A 22,062-nucleotide genomic window follows, 5' to 3' on the forward strand; every position below is an offset into this window, starting at 1 on the left:
GCAAAGAGCGCCAAAAACGGCCCCTCCCCCTCATACACAGCAGTGAAGAGAAACGAAACTGTCACAATTAAAACCAAACAACTGCCAAGTGGAAAATAATGCCCAAATATTTATTCACTCAGTACCTCAGAAATGTAAACGATTCTACATTCCAGCAAAAACGTTTAACATGATAAATACTTATTAAAAGGATTAGTGACTTTTAACAGAGTAGTTCCGGTGAAATACCATCCCCAGAATACTGAAGTGTATACATACATGTCATTATAACGGTATGGCAGGATTTTCTCATCAATTCCATTCAGAAAATAAAAACTGCTACATACCTCAATGCAGATTCATCTGCCCGCTGTCCCCTGATCTGAAGATTTTACCTCCCTCAGATGGCCGAGAACAGCAATATGATCTTAACTACTCCGGTTAAAATCATAGTAAAAAACTCTGGTAGATTCTTCCTCAAACTCTGCCAGAGAAGTAATAACACGCTCCGGTGCTATTGTAAAATAACAAACTTTTGATTGAAGTCATAAAAACTAAGTATAATCACCATAGTCCTCTCACACATCCTATCTAGTCGTTGGGTGCAAGAGAATGACTGGGACTGACGTAGAGGGGAGGAGCTATATGCAGCTCTGCTGGGTGAATCCTCTTGCATTTCCTGTTGGGGAGGAGTTATATCCCAGAAGTAATGATGACCCGTGGACTGATCACACATAACAGAAGAAATTATCAGTTTCCTTATATGGCAGTTTCAGGAATGGGAAAAAATGCAAACAGCATAGCCCTCTGACATAGAAAAAGGCAGGAGGCAAAAAAGAACAGGGTCTTAAATAATGAAAATATTTGGCGCCAAGTATGACGCACAACAGAAAAAATATTTTTTGGCGCCAAAAACGTCCGGAAACGACACACTAGCGTCCTAGATGACGCAACCTTGTGAAAGGACCCAGCGTCAACTAAGACGCCGGAAATGACGAATTTGCGTTAACGAACGTAACTTCGCGCCAAAAAATCTCGCAAATTTGAAAATGACAGTCAATTGAAAAAGAGACTACACCCCAGGTAAGAAATACATTTTCCATAAAAAAATGCATTTCCCAGATATGAAACGGACAGTCTGCAAAAGAAAATATACTGAAACCTGAATCATGGCAAATGTAAGTACAATACATATATTTAAAACTTTATAAAAATACATAAAGTGCCAAACCATAGCTGAGAGTGTCTTAAGTAATGAAAACATACTTACCTGAAGACACCCAACCACACATAGCAGATAGCCAAACCAGTACTAAAACAGTTATCAGTAGAGGTAATGGAATATGAGAGTATATCGTCGATCTGAAAAGGGAGGTAGGAGATGAATCTCTACGACCGATAACAGAGAACCTATGAAATAGATCCCGTGAGGAAAACCATTGCATTCAATAGGTGATACTCCCTTCACATCCCTCTGACATTCACTGTACTCAGAGGAAACGGGCTTCAAAAAAGCTGAGAAGCACATGTCAACGTAGAAATCTTAGCACAAACTTACTTCCCCACCTCCAAAGTAGGCAAAGTTGTAAAACTGAATTGTGGGTGTGGTGAGGGGTGTATTTATAGGCATTTTGAGGTTTGGGAAACTTTGCCCCTCCTGGTAGGATTGTATATCCCATACGTCACTAGCTCATGGACTCTTGCTAATTACATGAAAGAAATTGTTGTATTTTTCGAGACAGGAAATCTTAAGTTAGGCAAACAAGGCTCCTAAAGTCATTAACCAAAATGAAAGGTCAGTTGGTTAAAACCAATCATGTGGCTGCAGCTACTAAGATTTAGGATTCTGGGGACATTACCAGAACTGCATCTAGTGTCTGCTAAGTTCAGCACTGTTACTGTGCAGTGGTTTGTTACATGCTGGGGGACCAGGAGGTGCGATGTTTAACATTACACAAAGCAACACAAAATGTAACTCACCCCCAAGCAATGTGAGACTGAAATATTAAGAAAAATGTATTGAGAACAATGCACATTAACATTACTGATCTGTAAAGACACACAGACACTCTCACTGGTAGCTGCTGAGCTAGACTGAGCACACACTACTCCCTTAAATTACATACATTAGGTTAGGAGTTTTTCAGCTTTGTTTAATAAAGTAATTCTGTTTATAACAATCACATTTTTCTAATATACAATAGCTATATATATATATATATATATAGTCTGTAGAATATACTATACAAAAAGGAAAATATAGAGCAGGGGCAGCACAGTTATAGGGTCATTTACACAGGCGCTAGTGAGAGGGGTGAGAAGTGGCACTCGGTCATTTACATTTAATGCCTATGAGTAAATTCAGTGACTTTGTAGCAGTAAATTAAACTATAATGTAAACGGATCGGCAGCCTCAGGCCCTCATTTACATAACAATGACTTTATGCAATACAATATTATAACAAGTGTGTGCTCCTGTGTCACTAGGTCACTGGCTAATGAGAATTATTTCAGGCCTGTAATCAGCAGTTTCTGATTAAGCTGATCCCGGCAACTCTCACTTCCAGTTAGTTATATAAAGAAGTTTTAATCCAGAGGCAGCAGATTAGAATCTGCAGATCCACTTGCTCCAGCCCAGTTTATTGTGCTTTACTGGAGGGGAGCAGAAATACTGCAGTAAGCACCAGAGCAGAATTAGATTGCAATGTCATCTGTTAATGTTCCCTAAAAGACTGAAGCAATGGCTAAATACAGGGGGGGGGGGGGGGTTTGGAAGTCACCTTGCAGGGCCTTGAAGCCCTGGAGAGGCACACGTGTAGAACCAGTGACAAACTGCAGCAGCCGTGCTCTTCTCTCCTCGTCAAACGATTCCACAGCCTGCCAGAACCATTGGACGATATTGCTGTCCGCCAGGCAATGCTTCAGCCGGGTGTTCGCTTTCCAGTCACTGAGGTCTATCTTGTCTAGGCCACCGATAATGAGCTGTGGGGTCAGAAACGTGTACAGTTAGAGGGGACAGACATGCAGGTGCCAGCAGAAGACAGGAAGAAAAAAAAGCCAAGGACCATGCATGGGATACAGATATTAGAGCAGCTGCACAATAAAAAGAACATTTATGCTTACCTGATTTATTTCTTTTTTGACACGTTAAGTCCACGGATCATCTTAATTACTAATGGGATATTCACCTCCTGGTCAGCAGGAGGTGGCAAAGTGCACCACAGCAAAGCTGTTAAATAGCTCCTCCCTTCCCTCCCACTCCAGTCATTCGACCAAAGTTAAGGAAAGAAAGGAAAAACTAAGGTGCAGAGGTGTCTGAAGTTTATAATAACCAACAACCTGTCTCTAACAACAGGGCGGGCTGTGGACTCATCGTGTCAAAAAAGAAATTTATCAGGTAAGCATACATTTTATTTTATTTTTTATGACACGATGAGTCCACGGATCATCTTAATTACTAATGGGATTCAATACCCAAGCTAGAGTACACAGATGATATGGGAGGGACAAGACAGGGAACCTAAACAGAAGGCACCACTGCTTGAAGAACCTTTCTCCCAAAAGCAGCCTCATTCGAGGCAAAAATTCTAATTTATAGATCTTTTAAAAAGTGTGAAGAGAAGACCAAGTTGCATCCTTGTAAAAATCTGATCCACAGAAGCTTAATTTTTGAATGCCCATGAGGAAGCAACAGCCCTCGTGGAATGAGCCATAACTCTCTCAGGAGACTGCTGTCTAGCAGCCTCATATGCAAAACGTATGATACTCTTCAGCCAAAAAGAAAGAGAAGTAGCCGTAGCTTTCTGTCCCTTACGTTTCCTGAGAAAATCACAGACAGAGAAGACTGGTGAAAGTCCTTAGTCGCCTGCAGGTAAAACTTTAAAGCACGGACCACGTCCAAATTGTGCAGAAGACGTTCTTCCTGAGAAGGATTAGGACACAAGAAGGAACAACAATCTCCTGATTAATGTTCCGATCAGAAACAACCTTAGGAAGAAATCCTAATTTAGTACGTACAACTACCTTATCTGAATGGAAAATAAGGTAAAGAGACTCATACTGCAATGCAGAGAACTCTCGACACACTACGAGCAGGAGAGCAACAAGAAATAAAACTTTCCAAGATAACTACTCACTATCTAAGGGATGCATAGGCTCAAACGGTGCCCCTTGAAGAACTAAAATAAGACTCCATGGAGGAGTAACTGGTTTGAACACAGGCCTGTTCCTGACCAAGGCCTGACAAAATGATTGTACATCTGGGACATCCACCAGATGTTTGTGTAACAAAATAGATAAGGCCGAGATTTAACCCTTTAGGACTTGTTGATAATCCTTTCTCCAAACTCTCTTGGATAAAAGAAAAAAAATTCTAGGAATCCTAACTCTACTCTATGAGTAGTCCTTGACCGAGTCAGGACAACTGACCGCGTCAGAAAACCCCCACTTAGATAAAAGTGTTCAATCTCCAAGCAGTCAGCTTCAGAGAAATTAGATTTGGGAGAAGGAAAGGCCCTTTAAATTAGAAGGTCCTTCCTCAACGGAAGTCTCCAAGGTGGCAGAGATGACATGTCCACCATATCTGCATACCAAATCCTGCAAGGCCAAGCCGGAGCAATGAGGATCACCAATGTCCTCTCCTGCTTGATTCGAGCAATGACCCGAAGAAGAAACGCAAATGGAGGAAATAGGTATGCTAGACTGAAGGTCCAAGGAACCGCCAGAGCATCTATCAGTTCCGCCTGGGGATCCCTGGACTTCGACCCGTAACTCCGGAGCTTGGCATTCTGTTGAGATGCCATAAGATCTCATTCCGGTTGACCCCACTTGAGAATCAGATTGGAGAACACTTCCGGATGGAGTTCCCACTCCCCCGGATGAAAGGTCTGTCTACTCAGGAAGTCCGCTTTCCAGTTGTCCACCCCTGGGATGTGGATCGCCGACAGGCAGCAAGAATGGGCCTCCACCCACTGAATTCTCTTGGATACCTCTGACATCGCTAAGGAACTCCTTGTTCCTCCCTGATGAATGATGTAAGCCACCGATGTCCGACTGGAACCTGATAAACTGGACCGAGGCTAACTGAGGCCAGGCCAGAAGAGCATTGAAGATCACTCTCAGCTCTAGGAAGATTATAGGAAGGACAGACTCCGAGTCCAAACTCCCTGAGCCTTTAGGGAACCGCAGACTGCTCCCCCCCCCCCCCCCTAGAAGGCTGGCGTCTTGTCACAATCACACAAGATGGTCTGTGAAAGTAGGTTCCCTGGGAGAGATGATCCAGAGATGACCACCATTAAAGAGAAAACGTATCTCCTGCTGCAGAAGCATTCAAGGAGACAATTCCGCATAATCTCCTTTCCATTGCCTGAGCATACTTAACTGCAGAGGTCTGAGATGGAATCGAGCAAACGGGATGATGTCCATTGCCGCTACCACCAGCCCAATTACCTCCATGCACTGAGCCACTTATGGCCGAGGAGTGGACTGAAGAGCTAGACAAGTATCGAAAATCTTTGATTTCCTGACTTCTGTCAGAAAAATCTTCATTGATGGGATCTATTTTTGTTCCCAAGAAAGGAACCCTTGTACTTGGGATTAAGGAACTCTTTCAAAAATTTACCTTCCATCCATGAGATCTCAGGAAGGATAACACCATATCCGTGTGGGAACTTGCTTGTTGTAAGGATGGCGCCTGGACTAGGATGGCGTCCAGATAAGGTGCCACTGCAATGCGCCGTGACCGAAGCATCGCCAACAGTTATCCCAGAACCCTTGTGAAAATTTCGGAAGCTGTGGCAAGCCACGAATTGGAAGCGTTTTTTAGAAAGGTAAACCTTAGAAACTTGTAATGATCCCAGTGAATAGGAACATGCAAGAACGCGTCCTTAAATCCACCGTAGTCAATAAATTGACCCTCCTGGACCAAAGTGAGAATGGAACGAACAGTTTCCATCTTGAAGGACGGTATTCTGAGGAGTTTGTCTTAGACTCTTGGGATCTTTAAAATAGACGAAAGGTTCCCTCTTGATTTGAGAACCCGAATAGAATAAAATTCCAGACCCTGTTCCTAATCGGAAGAGGAATTATCACTCCCAGGTTGGAGAGGTCTCCTACATAGTGTAAGAATGCCTCTCCTCTTGTCTGGTCTGCCGATAATCTTGAAAGCAGAAACCCGCCCTTGGGAGGAAGTCTTTAACTCTAATTTGAATCCCAGGGACACAAAGTCCCCAAGTGATCATGAAAGCTCAAACTCCAAGCTTGATCGAAGCAAAAACCTGCCCCCTTACGGATCAGGCGCACATCCCTCATGCTGTCTTTGATTCAACAGCAGGGATCTTGGACTGTTTCCCCCTATTCTCAGCCTGGCTTGGGGGTACCAGAAGGCTTTATTTCCCCAGAAAACTCGGAAGAACTGAAATTATCTCCGACGTCCTCCCGCTTATTTGTCTTATTCTGTAGATGAAACAACCGTAGACCAAAATTTTAACCATAATGCTCTGCGGGCCAGTATGGTAAAGCCTGAATCATAGTGCCCAGCACTCCTCTGTATTAAAGGAGATTACTCACTTAAAGGCCTTTATACTATCCCTTCGAAGAGGAGGGTGTCTGTCCAATAGAAACAGACAACACATCAAACCAGTATGCCGCCGCATTGGAGACAGTAGCCATACCAACCGCAGGTTGTCTATGTAAACCCTCAAACTTCTATCTGTAGGGTTCTTCTTCTGCATCAGGTCCAAAAGGAACTACTATCCACTATGGGAATAGTATCTCCCTACTACAAAGACTCCATTATAGAGTCTGTAATATAAAGCATCCTATTTAATATAGTTATGGAGAAAAAGGTAATAACCAGTTTCTTCGATTCCTGAGCAAATATCTTTATAGCTCTATCTGGTACAGGAAAAGCATCCACCATGAAGGGCGCGTCACAATATTAGTATAAGTTACTGGACTCAATAGGATAGACTACGCCGGTAGTGTTGGAGTCGCCCAGGGTAGCCAAAAACCTCTTTAAGTAACCAATGGAGGTATTCAGGCTAAAACTGAAAGGAAATAACCTCAGAATCAGATAAGGGAATTAACCCATCTGAGTCTAAGCATTCCCCCTCAAAAACTACCGAAGTATTTTCCTCTTTCAGGTTACAGGGAAAAAACCCTTGTAGTAGCTACTACTAAATCAATCACACCAACTGATTGAAAATATATCCTCTTGCACTTTTCCCTACAGCGTGGGAAAAACAGACAATGCTTGAAATGCAAGGTAACTCCAAGTGGAGTGTGAGAGGAATCGCAGGGCACTGCATGTGGGCTATACATTTTTTGGTACTCTCTGGGAGAAATTTGTGGTATAACTTGACCATTGTCAATAGACTCCTAAACAGCATGCGCCTTAGAAGGAATAGGTCTATTTTTATAAAATAATTTTCTCTCAATAGATGAGAAAACAAAGGATTGGAAGTACCATATAGACATCAAAGCTTAAGATAAGAGACACCAGTACAGCCTCTTGGTCCATCATGTCTACAGGATGAGTTAAACAAGTAAATAATTTTTTTTTTTCTAAAAATTTAAACTATCACATAAAAACGTTACGGTTTCTTAAAATTTTAAAACATAATTTTTTATTTTTATGTGCAGAAGGAAGTTAGCTTAGCACGCAGTTACTGCAAAACCTGTCAACACCTCAGCATACCCTGCTGAGGTACCCATCTGCCCAAAAACTTTATTTTTTTAAAACAAATCCCTTAGAAAACTGTCTAAATTTTTAGGCATAAAAGGTCCGGAATGTAACTAACTTTGTCCGGCCCCACTGATATGGGAAAACACTAAATACAGTTAAACAGAAACTCCTCCTTCTGTTTGCCGAACTCGGAAGTGGAGAAGTAAGTCCGCAGCCAAAATTGGCGCCACACGTAGCTCCGCCCATCGTGGGCGTTAAAACATTAAATCTCCCGGTCGCCATTGTGATTGTTAAAACAAATAAGCCACCGGGAGCAAACTGAGCTATATGTGAAGCCTGGGGGCAAATTGGGCTACCGTTTGCTGGACAGCAGCTTAGCCTCTAAATGTAACCAACATATCACTTCCCACTGAGACTTATCTTCCCTCAGCTCTAGTGAAAACAAGGCCCCCAGATATATAAACCACCTAATTTCTCCTCAGCCCCAGTGCCTGCTTATAATGTGCTGTCGCTGAAAACCCCTCCTTTTGTATATAGGAGATAAGTCCCAGATCAATAAGTGCTCCACTTCTACTGAGATCTTCCCAGACCCAGAATAAAAAGTTAGCACTTACCTTTAAAATCTGCTCGACAGCAGGGCAGCTCAGGTTTGCAAGGTCCTCTCCCTCACATAGCCCTGTGGAAAAAGATAAAGCCTGACTAATCTTGCTTAGGCTATCAGGATTAGGGCAGCATCAATGTATGGGAGGCGCAGTGAGAATTATTTTCCACAAATTCCCATTGCTCTAAAGCCACCACTGCTCTACTGAAGAGACTGATATGGACTACAGCTACACCCTAGAACAAAACATAATTTATGCTTACCTGATAAATTCCTTTCTTCTGTTGTGTGATCAGTCCACGGGTCATCATTACTTCTGGGATATAACTCCTCCCCAACAGGAAATGCAAGAGGATTCACCCAGCAGAGCTGATATAGCTCCTCCCCTCTACGTCAGTCCCAGTCATTCGACCAAGAATCAACGAGAAAGGAGTAACCAAGGGTGAAAGTGGTGACTGGAGTATAATTTAAAAGATATTTACCTGCCTTAAAAACAGGGCGGGCCGTGGACTGATCACACAACAGAAGAAAGGAATTTATCAGGTAAGCATAAATTATGTTTTCTTCTGTTATGTGTGATCAGTCCACGGGTCATCATTACTTCTGGGATACCAATACCAAAGCAAAAGTACACGGATGACGGGAGGGATAGGCAGGCTCATTATACAGAAGGAACCACTGCCTGAAGAACCTTTCTCCCAAAAATAGCCTCCGAAGAAGCAAAAGTGTCAAATTTGTAAAATTTGGAAAAAGTATGAAGCGAAGACCAAGTTGCAGCCTTGCAAATCTGTTCAACAGAGGCCTCATTCTTAAAGGCCCAAGTGGAAGCCACAGCTCTAGTGGAATGAGCTGTAATTCTTTCAGGAGGCTGCTGTCCAGCAGTCTCATAGGCTAAACGTATTATGTTACGAAGCCAAAAAGAGAGAGAGGTAGCAGAAGCTTTTTGACCTCTCCTCTGTCCAGAATAAACGACAAACAGGGAAGAAGTTTGACGAAACTCTTTAGTTGCCTGCAAGTAGAACTTGAGGGCACGAACTACATCCAGATTGTGTAGAAGACGTTCCTTCTTTGAAGAAGGATTTGGACACAAGGATGGAACAACAATCTCTTGATTGATATTCCTGTTAGTAACTACCTTAGGTAAGAACCCAGGTTTAGTACGCAGAACTACCTTGTCTGAGTGAAAAATCAGATAAGGAGAATCACAATGTAATGCTGATAACTCAGAGACTCTTCGAGCCGAGGAAATAGCCATTAAAAACAGAACTTTCCAAGATAACAATTTTATATCAATGGAATGAAGGGGTTCAAACGGAACACCCTGTAAAACGTTAAGAACTAAGTTTAAACTCCATGGTGGAGCAACAGCTTTAAACACAGGCTTGATCCTAGCTAAAGCCTGACAAAAGGCCTGGACGTCTGGATTTTCTGACAGACGCCTGTGTAACAAGATGGACAGAGCTGAAATCTGTCCCTTTAATGAACTAGCCGATAAACCCTTTTCTAAGCCCTCTTGTAGAAAGGACAAGATCCTAGAGATCCTAACCTTACTCCAGGAGTAACGTTTGGATTCACACCAGTATAGGTATTTACGCCATATTTTATGGTAAATCTTTCTGGTAACAGGCTTCCTAGCCTGTATCAGGGTATCAATAACCGACTCAGAAAAACCACGTTTTGATAAAATCAAGCGTTCAATTTCCAAGCAGTCAGTTTCAGAGAAGTTAGATTTTGATGTTTGAACGGACCCTGTATCAGAAGGTCCTGTCTTAGAGGTAGAGACCAAGGTGGACAGGATGACATGTCCACTAGATCTGCATACCAAGTCCTGCGTGGCCATGCAGGTGCTATTAGAATCACTGATGCTCTCTCCTGTTTGATTTTGGCAATCAATCGAGGAAGCAGCGGGAAGGGTGGAAACACATAAGCCATCCCGAAGTTCCAAGGTGCTGTCAAAGCATCTATCAGAACCGCTCCCGGATCCCTGGATCTGGACCCGTAGTGAGGCAGTTTGGCGTTCTGGCGAGACGCCATGAGATCTATCTCTGGTTTGCCCCAACGTCGAAGTATTTGGGCAAAGACCTCCGGATGAAGTTCCCACTCCCCCGGATGAAAAGTCTGGCGACTCAAGAAATCCGCCTCCCAGTTCTCCACTCCCGGGATGTGGATTGCTGACAGGTGGCAAGAGTGAGACTCTGCCCATCGAATTATCTTTGATACTTCCATCATTGCTAGGGAGCTTTTTGTCCCTCCCTGATGGTTGATGTAAGCTACAGTCGTGATATTGTCCGACTGAAACCTGATGAACCCCCGAGTTGTTAATTGGGGCCAAGCCAGAAGGGCATTGAGAACTGCTCTCAATTCCAGAATGTTTATTGGAAGGAGACTCTCCTCCTGATTCCATAATCCCTGAGCCTTCAGAGAATTCCAGACAGCGCCCCAACCTAGTAGGCTGGCGTCTGTTGTTACAATTGTCCAGTCTGGCCTGCTGAATGGCATCCCCCTGGACAGGTGTGGCCGATGAAGCCACCATAGAAGAGAATTTCTGGTCTCTTGATTCAGATTCAGAGTAGGGGACAAATCTGAGTAATCCCCATTCCACTGACTTAGCATGCATAATTGCAGCGGTCTGAGGTGTAGGCGTGCAAAAGGTACTATGTCCATTGCCGCTACCATTAAGCCGATCACCTCCATGCATTGCGCTACTGACGGGTGTTGAATGGAATGAAGGACACGGCATGCATCTTGAAGTTTTGTTAACCTGTCCTCTGTCAGGTAAATCTTCATTTCTACAGAATCTATAAGAGTCCCCAAGAATGGAACTCTTGTGAGAGGAAAAAGAGAACTCTTCTTTTCGTTCACTTTCCATCCATGCGACCTTAGGAATGCCAGAACTAACTCTGTATGAGACTTGGCAGTTTGAAAGCTTGAAGCCTGTATTAGAATGTCGTCTAGATACGGAGCTACCGAAATCCCTCGCGGTCTTAGTACCGCCAGGAGGGCACCTAGAATCTTTGTGAAGATTCTTGGGGCCGTAGCCAATCCGAATGGAAGAGCTACAAACTGGTAGTGCCTGTCTAGGAAGGCAAACCGTAGATACCGGTGATGATCTTTGTGGATCGGTATGTGAAGGTAAGCATCTTTTAAATCCACTGTGGTCATGTACTGACCCTTTTGGATCATGGGCAAGATTGTCCGAATAGTTTCCATTTTGAACGATGGAACTCTTAGGAATTTGTTTAGAATTTTTAAATCTAGGATTGGTCTGAAGGTTCCCTCTTTTTTGGGAACCACAAACAGGTTTGAGTAGAACCCTTGTCCTTGTTCCGACCGCGGAACCGGATGGATCACTACCATTAATAACAGATCTTGTACACAGCGTAGAAACGCTTCTTTCTTTATCTGGTTTGTTGACAATCTTGACAGATGAAATCTCCCTCTTGGGGGAAATAATTTGAAGTCTAGAAGGTATCCCTGAGATATGATCTCTAGCGCCCAGGGATCCTGAACATCTCTTGCCCAGGCCTGGGCGAAGAGAGAAAGTCTGCCCCCCACTAGATCCGGTCCCGGATCGGGGGCTCTCGATTCATGCTGTCTTTGGGGCAGCAGCAGGTTTCCTGGCCTGTTTGCCCTTGTTCCAGGACTGGTTGGGCTTCCAGCCTTGCCTGTAACGAGCAACAGCTCCTTCCTGTTTTGGTGCAGTGGAGGTTGATGCTGCTCCTGTTTTGAAATTCCGAAAGGGACGAAAATTAGACTGTCTAGCCTTAGCTTTGGCTTTGTCTTGAGGTAGGGCGTGGCCCTTACCTCCTGTAATGTCAGCGATAATCTCTTTCAAACCGGGCCCAAATAAGGACTGCCCCTTGAAAGGTATATTAAGTAATTTGGACTTAGAAGTAACATCAGCTGACCAGGATTTTAACCACAGTGCCCTACGTGCCTGTATGGCGAATCCTGAGTTCTTAGCCGTAAGTTTGGTTAAATGTACTACGGCCTCCGAAATGAATGAATTAGCTAGTTTAAGGACTCTAAGCCTGTCCATAATGTCGTCTAGCGTATATGAACTAAGGTTCTCTTCCAGAGACTCAATCCAAAATGCTGCCGCAGCCGTAATCGGCGCGATACATGCAAGGGGTTGCAAAATAAAACCTTGTTGAACAAACATTTTCTTAAGGTAACCCTCCAATTTTTTATCCATTGGATCTGAAAAGGCACAGCTATCCTCCACCGGGATAGTGGTACGCTTAGCTAGAGTAGAAACTGCTCCCTCCACCTTAGGGACCGTTTGCCATAAGTCCCGAGTGGTGGCGTCTATTGGAAACATCTTTCTAAATATTGGAGGGGGTGAGAACGGCACACCGGGTCTATCCCACTCCTTAGTAACAATTTCAGTTAATCTCTTAGGTATAGGAAAAACGTCAGTACTCGCCGGTACCGCAAAGTATTTATCCAACCTACATAGTTTCTCTGGTATTGCAACGGTGTTACAATCATTGAGAGCTGCTAAGACCTCCCCTAGTAATACACGGAGGTTCTCCAATTTAAATTTAAAATTTGAAATATCTGAATCCAATCTGTTTGGATCAGAACCGTCACCCACAGAATGAAGCTCTCCGTCCTCATGCTCTGCAAGCTGTGACGCAGTATCAGACATGGCCCTAGTATTGTCAGCGCACTCTGTTCTCACCCCAGAGTGATCACGCTTGCCTCTTAGCTCAGGTAATTTAGACAAAACTTCAGTCATAACAGTAGCCATATCTTGTAATGTTATCTGTAATGGCCGCCCAGATGTACTAGGCGCCATAATATCACGCACCTCCCGGGCGGGAGATGCAGGTACTGCCGCGTGAGGCGAGTTAGTCGGCATAACTCTCCCCTCGCAGATTGGTGAAATTTGTTCACATTGTACAGATTGACTTTTATTTAAAGTAGCATCAATACAGTTAGTACATAAATTTCTATTGGGCTCCACCTTGGCATTGGAACAAATGACACAGATATCCTCTGAGTCAGACATGTTTAACACACTAGCAATAACTTGCAACCTGGTTATAATCTTTTTTATCAAAAACGTACTGTGCCTCAAAGAGGTACTTAAACGATTAAATGATTAAATGACAGTTTGAGATAATAAACTGAGAACAGTTATAGCATCAATTTTAAAACAACACAACTTTTAGCAAGGGTTTTGTTCCCATTAGTAAGATAACATAACTAAATTTGACACAAAAATTATTGAGTAACGTCTTTATCCACAGTCAATATAAAAAATTCTCACAGCTCTGCTGAGAGAATGTACCTCCCTTCAAGAAGTTTGAAGACCCCTGAGATCTGTCAGAGATGAACCGGATCATGCAGGAAAAATAATTGTTGATGCGTAGCAAAGAGCGCCAAAAACGGCCCCTCCCTCTCACACACAGCAGTGAAGAGAAACGAAACTGTCACAATTCAAAATAAACTACTGCCAAGTGGAAAATAAAGCCCAAACATTTATTTACTCAGTACCTCAACAGTGTAAACGATTCTACATTCCAGCAAAAACGTTTAACATGATATAAAACTTATTAAAAAGATTAGTGACCTTTAACAAAGTAGTTCCGGTGAAGTACCATTCCCAGAATACTGAAGTGTATACATACATGTCATTATAACGGTATAGCAGGATTTTCTCATCAATTCCATTCAGAAAATAAAAAACTGCTACATACCTCAATGCAGATTCATCTGCCCCTGTCCCCTGATCTGAAGCTTTTACCTCCCTCAGATGGCCGAGAACAGCAATATGATCTTAACTACTCCGGTTAAAATCATAGTAAAAACTCTGGTAGATTCTTCCTCAAAGTCTGCCAGAGAAGTAATAACACGCTCCGGTGCTATTATAAAATAACAAACTTTTGATTGAAGTCATAAAAACTAAGTATAATCACCAAAGTCCTCTCACACATCCTATCTAGTCGTTGGGTGCAAGAGAATGACTGGGACTGACGTAGAGGGGAGGAGCTATATCAGCTCTGCTGGGTGAATCCTCTTGCATTTCCTGTTGGGGAGGAGTTATATCCCAGAAGTAATGATGACCCGTGGACTGATCACACATAACAGAAGAAAGCAGCACGCACTGGTACTACTTTAAAAATAATAAACTCTTGATTGAAAAATCTTTTCCGACACCTAACTTTACCACTTCCTATCACTAACGTAGGCAAAGAGAATGACTGGGGTGGGAGGGAAGGGAGGAGCTATTTAACAGCTTTGCTGTGGTGCTCTTTGCCACCTCCTGCTGACCAGGAGGTGAATATCCCATTACTAATTAAGATGATCCGTGGACTCTTCGTGTCATAAAAAAGAAAGCAGAAAAACCTGCACTAGTGCCAAGCAAAGCAACATAAGACCACAGTATGTCAATGTGAGTTCTTGTTCACAGTCACTGTGTTTTCCTGGCATTAAAAAGGATTCAGCAGGGACATTTCATGGAGACGTAAAAAGTGTGCCCTGGTGAAGAATTCAGTCCTGAGTGACAATAAAAGCAGGTCAGGTGTCTCATGAATAAGAAATCCCTCTTTTTATGTTGCAATGAGGTTTCCCGGCAATTAGCAGTCAGTGTGCACGCATGTATACAGTTGTGCAACATCTGCACCAACAGCCTAAGGACGTCACATTCTACCCCCCTGATCTAATGATGTCATCTGGTCTCTGAAGAATTTATAGAGTGTGGGCTGGGCTGTGAGAAAGAATTAATGACTATATAAGTTAGTTGCCATTGTAGGCTAAGCAAGCTCTCTCTCTTCTCACTCACCTCTCTCCTTCCATCTCTCTCTTTCCCCTTTTCCACCTTCCCTTTCCTTCCCTTACATTAGTTAGCAACTTGTTTCTATGTAAATACTTATTTTCTGTATAATAAAAGATATAATTCCTTAAAGCAGCGTCCTGATTTCCTAAGCTAAAGGTAATATTAGTGTGGAAATAGTAACTAAAAAGTTAGCAGATTCTACACAGACCCCATCAACCCCCCCCAAAACTATATCAGACACCTGTGTTCATGTGCATCACAGACCCCATCAAACCCCCCCAAAACTATATCAGACACCTGTGTTCATGTGCATCACAGACCCCATCAAACCCCCCAAAACTATATCAGACACCTGTGTTCATGTGCATCACAGACCCCATCAAACCCCCCAAAACTATATCAGACACCTGTGTTCATGTGCATCACAGACCCCATCAAACCCCCCAAAACTATATCAGACACCTGTGTTCATGTGCATCACAGACCCCATCAAACCCCCCAAAACTATATCAGACACCTGTGTTCATGTGCATCACAGACCCCATCAAACCCCCCAAAACTATATCAGACACCTGTGTTCATGTGCATCACAGACCCCATCAAACCCCCCAAAACTATATCAGACACCTGTGTTCATGTGCATCACAGACCCCATCAAACCCCCCAAAACTATATCAGACACCTGTGTTCATGTGCATCACAGACCCCATCAAACCCCCCAAAACTATATCAGACACCTGTGTTCATGTGCATCACAGACCCCATCAAACCCCCCCAAAACTATATCAGACACCTGTGTTCATGTGCATCACAGACCCCATCAAACCCCGCAAAACTATATCAGACACCTGTGTTCATGTGCATCACAGACCCCATCAAACCCCCCAAAACTATATCAGACACCTGTGTTCATGTGCATCACAGACCCCATCAAACGCCCCAAAACTATATCAGACACCTGTGTTCATGTGCATCACAGACCCCATCAAACCCCCGAAAACTATATCAGACACCTGTGTTCATGTGCATCACAGACCCCATCAAACCCCCCAAAACTATATCAGACACCTGTGTTCATGTGCATCACAGACCCCATCAAACCCCCCAAAACTATATCAGACACCTGTGTTCATGTGCATCACAGACCCCATCAAACCCCCCAAAACTATATCAGACACCTGTGTTCATGTGCATCACAGACCCCATCAAACCCCCCAAAACTATATCAGACACCTGTGTTCATGTGCATCACAGACCCCATCAAACCCCCCAAAACTATATCAGACACCTGTGTTCATGTGCATCACAGACCCCATCAAACCCCCCAAAACTATATCAGACACCTGTGTTCATGTGCATCACAGACCCCATCAAACCCCCCCAAAACTATATCAGACACCTGTGTTCATGTGCATCACAGACCCCATCAAACCCCGCAAAACTATATCAGACACCTGTGTTCATGTGCATCACAGACCCCATCAAACCCCCCAAAACTATATCAGACACCTGTGTTCATGTGCATCACAGACCCCATCAAACCCCCCAAAACTATATCAGACACCTGTGTTCATGTGCATCACAGACCCCATCAAACGCCCCAAAACTATATCAGACACCTGTGTTCATGTGCATCACAGACCCCATCAAACCCCCCAAAACTATATCAGACACCTGTGTTCATGTGCATCACAGACCCCATCAAACCCCCCAAAACTATATCAGACACCTGTGTTCATGTGCATCACAGACCCCATCAAACCCCGCAAAACTATATCAGACACCTGTGTTCATGTGCATCACAGACCCCATCAAACCCCCCAAAACTATATCAGACACCTGAGTTCATGTGCATCACAGACCCCATCAAACCCCCCAAAACTATATCAGACACCTGTGTTCATGTGCATCACAGACCCCATCAAACCCCCCAAAACTATATCAGACACCTGAGTTCATGTGCATCACAGACCCCATCAAACCCCCCAAAACTATATCAGACACCTGAGTTCATGTGCATCACAGACCCCATCAAACCCCCCAAAACTATATCAGACACCTGTGTTCATGTGCATCACAAATCTAAAGCAAGATTTGTGTCCTTGTTAAATGGTTACTAAAGATAAAATTCAGATCGAGCACACAATGCTAAACAGCTTTCCAATTCACATTCTACATATTAGACATGTGCAACGCTAATTATTTACTTTAGTTTTCATTAGTTAAATAATTTCATTTTAGCAAATTAGTTAAGTTTAAAAAAAAATATATAAAAAAAAATTGTTTCAGCAAATTAGTTATGTTAAATCGTTTTTTCGGATCCATTCTTTATTCATATACATTATTCTATTCTGAAGTTTAGAATAGAATAATGCATATGAATAAAGAATGGATCCGAAAAAACGATTTAACTTAACATAACTAATATGACGATTGCTGAAACAAAATTATCTAAAACCGCCGCTGCGACCCACATCACCGACACTAAATAAAGCTATTAACCCCTATAACGCCACACCCCACATCGCCAACACTACCTAAACCTATTAACCCCTAAACCGCCGCCGCCGCATCACTGACACTAAATAAACCTATTAACCCCTAAACCGCCGTTCTCCAACATCGCCGACACTAACTAAACCTATTCAAATCTAAACCGCAGTTCCGACACTAACTAAACCTATTAACCCCTAAACAGCAGTTCCGACACTAATCCTATTAACCCCTAAACCACAGTGCCCAGACATCACTGACACTAAACCTATTAACCCCTAAACTGCAGTTCCGACACTAAACCTAGTAACCCCTAAATTGCAGTTCCATGACACTAAACCTAGTAACCCCTAAACCGCAGTTCCCTGATACTAAACCTATTAACCCCTAAACCGCAGTTCCCCGACAATAACTAAAATACAAAAATATAAACCTATTAACTCCTAAACCACCATACACTCACATCGCCAACACTAACTAAACCTATTTACCCCTAAACGGCCGCCCCCCACATCGCAACAACCTAATTTAAACTATATTAATGTTTTGGAGTTTAATGACATAGTCGCTATGTCCAGCACAGCTGTGAGTTGCTACTTTGTAATAAAGAGGGGGGAAAACAGGCAAGTAAAGACGCAGACCGACTCACTACCGTAGTACCGCATAAAGGAAGAGGATTACAGCATATCCACCAATATAGCAGACAATGCTATCAGAGGTCAGGTACGGCTCTATTTAGTCTTGCATCCCACTACCTCGGTATATTGAACTTTTTGCACTGTACCTTCAGATTCGACCGAAGAAAAAGGAGAGAAAAGAAGTAACAAAAGGTGCAAAGGTGCCTGAGGTTTACAAAACAAATAGACTGTCTGAATAAACAGGGCAGGCCGTGGACTCACCGCGTCAAGAAATAAATACATTTATCAGGTAAGCATAAATTTTGTTTTCTTTCTAATGACACGAGTCCACGGATCATCATTAATTACTGTTGGGAATCAATACCCAAGCTAGAGTACACAGATAAGGGAGGGCAAGACAGGGACCTAAACAGAAGGCACCACCACTTGCAGAACCCTTCTCCCAGAAAAAAAAACTCAGCCAAGACCAACCATCAATCTTGCCTTGCAATGCTGATCCACAAAAGCTTCATTCTTAAAGACCCAAGAAGCAGATACAGCCCTAGTGAAAAGAGCTGTAATTCTCTCAAGAGGCTGCTGTCCGGCAGTCTCATAACCAAACGAAGTATACTTCCAACCAAAGGAAAACAGAAGTATCTGTCCCAGAGAAAAAAAACAACCAAACAGAAAAATGGCGAAAATCCTTAGTCGCCTGTAGACAGAGATTAAGAACATGCACAACATCCAAGTTTTGCCACTAACGTTCCTTATGATAAAAAGGATTGGGACATAGACAAGGAACAACAAATTCCTATGAAGAACCACCTTATCTGAAAGAAAGATAAAGCAAAACACACTGCCAAGCTGAGAGTTCTGAGACTCTCTGAGCAGAAGAAAGCCTTCCGAGATAACACAAAATATCTATGGAAAGTACCGCAAAACCTTAAAAACAAGGTTAAGAACTAAGTTAAGGCTCCAAGGGAAGCAAAAGACTTAAGTACAGGCTTGAGTCTGACCAGGCCTGACAAGGATTGCACAGCTGGCACGACCGCCAGACACGTATGTAGCAAAACAGACAATGCAGAAACTGACCCTTCAGGGTACTGACAGACCTTTTCCAAACATCCTAGAGACAGGCAAAATTCTAGGAATCCTGACTCCACTCCAAGAGAAGCCCTTGGCTTCACACCAATAAGGATAAGTACGCCAGTCTATGGCAATCCCCTCGAAAACATGCCTGCAAGCCTGAGCCATGATCTCAATGACTGACTCAGAAAACCCCACGCTTAAACAAAACCAAGCGAGCAGGTAGATTCAGAGAAACTAGATTTAGATGAAGAAGGGACCCTGACTCAGAAGGTCCTCCCTCAGGTACAGTCACCAAAGTGGAGAGACAACATTATCAGGTGGTCTGCATACCAGATCCTGCGAGGCCACGCAGAGGCTATTAGAATCCCCGCCACTCTCTCCTGTTGAATACGAGCAATGACTTGTGGAAGGAGAACAAACAGAGTAAACAGGCATGACAGACTGTAAACCAAGAAAAAAACGCCAGAAAATCTATCGGGGCGGTCAGTGGATAACTTGACAGTGAACCCCACCTTGGAAACTAGGCGATGTGCCGAAACGCCCTCAGAAGCCAACTCTGGACCCGCCATTTGAGGGTTTACCTAGAGAACACCTCCGGAAGAAGAATCCACTCCCAGGGAGGAAAACATAATTTATGCTTACCTGATAAATTTATTTCTCTTGTGGTGTATCCAGTCCACGGATCATCCATTACTTGTGGGATATTCTCCTTCCCAACAGGAAGTTTCAAGAGGATCACCCACAGCAGAGCTGTCTATATAGCTCCTCCCCTAACTGCCACCTCCAGTCATTCGACCGAAGACAAGCAAGAGAAAGGAGAAACTATAGGGTGCAGTGGTGACTGTAGTTTAAAGTTAAAAAATACCTGCCGTAAAATGACAGGGCGGGCCGTGGACTGGATACACCATAAGAGAAATACATTTATCAGGTAAGCATAAATTATATTTTCTCTTATAAGGTGTATCCAGTCCGCGGATCATCCATTACTTGTGGGATACCAATACCAAAGCTTAAGTACACGGATGAAGGGAGGGACAAGGCAGGTACCACTGCCTGTAAAACCTTTCTCCCAAAAATAGCCTCCGAAGAAGCAAAAGTATCAAATTTATAAAATTTTGAAAAAGTATGAAGCGAAGACCAAGTCGCTGCCTTGCAAATCTGTTCAACAGAGGCCTCATTTTTAAAGGCCCATGTGGAAGCCACAGCCAAAGCGAAAGCGAGGTTGCCGAAGCCTTTTGGCCTTTCCTCTGTCCAGAGTAGACAACAAACAAAGCAGATGTTTGACGAAAATCTTTAGTAGCTTGTAAATAATACTTTAAAGCACGAACCACGTCAAGATTGTGTAATAGACGTTCCTTCTTTGAAGAAGGATTAGGACACAATGACGGAACAACAATCTCCTGATTGATATTCTTATTAGATACCACCTTAGGTAAAAACCCAGGTTTGGTACGCAAAACTACCTTATCTGCATGGAAGATCAGATAAGGGGAATCACATTGTAAGGCAGATAACTCGGAAACTCTACGAGCCGAGGAAATAGCTACCAAAAACAGAACTTTCCAAGATAAAAGTTTGATGATATCTATGGAATGAAGAGATTCAAACGGAAACCCCTTGAAGAACTTTAAGAACCAAATTTAAACTCCATGGCGGAGCAACAGGTTTAAACACAGGCTTGATTCTAACTAAAGCCTGACAAAAAGCCTGAACGTCTGGAACATCCGCCAGACGCTTGTGCAAAAGAATAGACAGAGCAGAAATCTGTCCCTTTAAGGAAATAGCTGACAATCCTTTTTCCAATCCTTCTTGGAGAAAGGATAATATCCTGGGAATCCTGACTTTACTCCATGAGTAACCCTTGGATTCGCACCAAGAAAGATATTTACTTCATATCTTATGATAGATTTTCCTGGTGACAGGCTTTCGAGCCTGAATTAAGGTATCAATGACTGACTCGGAGAAGCCACGCTTTGATAAGATCAAACGTTCAATCTCCAGGCAGTCAGTCTCAGAGAAATTAGATTTGGATGGTTGAAAGGACCCTGAAGTAGAAGGTCCTGTCTCAGCGGCAGAGTCCATGGTGGAAAGGATGACATGTCCACCAGATCTGCATACCAAGTCCTGCGTGGCCACGCAGGCGCTATCAAGATCACCAATGCTCTCTCCTGCTTGATTTTGGCAATCAGACGAGGGAGCAGAGGAAACGGTGGAAACACATAAGCCAGGTTGAAGGACCAAGGCGCTGCTAGAGCATCTATCAGCGTCGCCTTGGGATCCCTGGACCTGGATCCGCAACAAGGAAGTTTGGCGTTCTGGAGAGACGCCATGAGATCCAGTTCTGGTTTGCCCCAACAATGAATCAATTGTGCAAACACCTCCGGATGGAGTTCCCACTCCCCCGGATGAAAAGTCTGTCGACTTAGAAAATCCGCCTCCCAGTTCTCTACACCTGGGATATGGATAGCTGATAGGTGGCAAGAGTGAATCTCTGCCCAGCGAATTATCTTTGAGACTTCCAACATCGCTAGGGAACTCCTTGTTCCCCCTTGATGGTTGATGTAAGCCACAGTCGTGATGTTGTCCGACTGAAATCTTATGAACCTCATTGTCGCTAGCTGAGGCCAAGCCTGAAGAGCATTGAATATCGCTCTTAGTTCCAGAATGTTTATCGAAAGGAGTGTCTCCTCCTGAGTCCACGATCCCTGAGCCTTCAGGGAGTTCCAGACTGCCCCCCAGCCTAGAAGGCTGGCATCTGTCGTTACAATTGTCCAATCTGGCCTGCGAAAGGTCATACCTTTGGACAGATGGACCC

General features: G+C 43.4%; 1 protein-coding gene across 1 annotated transcript in view; it reads right to left on the reverse strand.

Moving 5' to 3' along the window:
• Positions 1-22,062, reverse strand: part of SMURF1 (SMAD specific E3 ubiquitin protein ligase 1) — a gene marked incomplete in the record, with an annotated part of 166,796 nt that overhangs the window by 25,949 nt on the left and 118,785 nt on the right. Inside the window, 1 exon segment of the mRNA XM_053694615.1 lies at positions 2,760-2,961. Coding sequence (XP_053550590.1) covers positions 2,760-2,961 — 202 coding nt within the window.

The sequence above is a fragment of the Bombina bombina genome, chromosome 11 (assembly GCF_027579735.1).
Source record: "Bombina bombina isolate aBomBom1 chromosome 11, aBomBom1.pri, whole genome shotgun sequence".
Classification (NCBI taxonomy): Eukaryota; Metazoa; Chordata; class Amphibia; order Anura; family Bombinatoridae; genus Bombina; species Bombina bombina.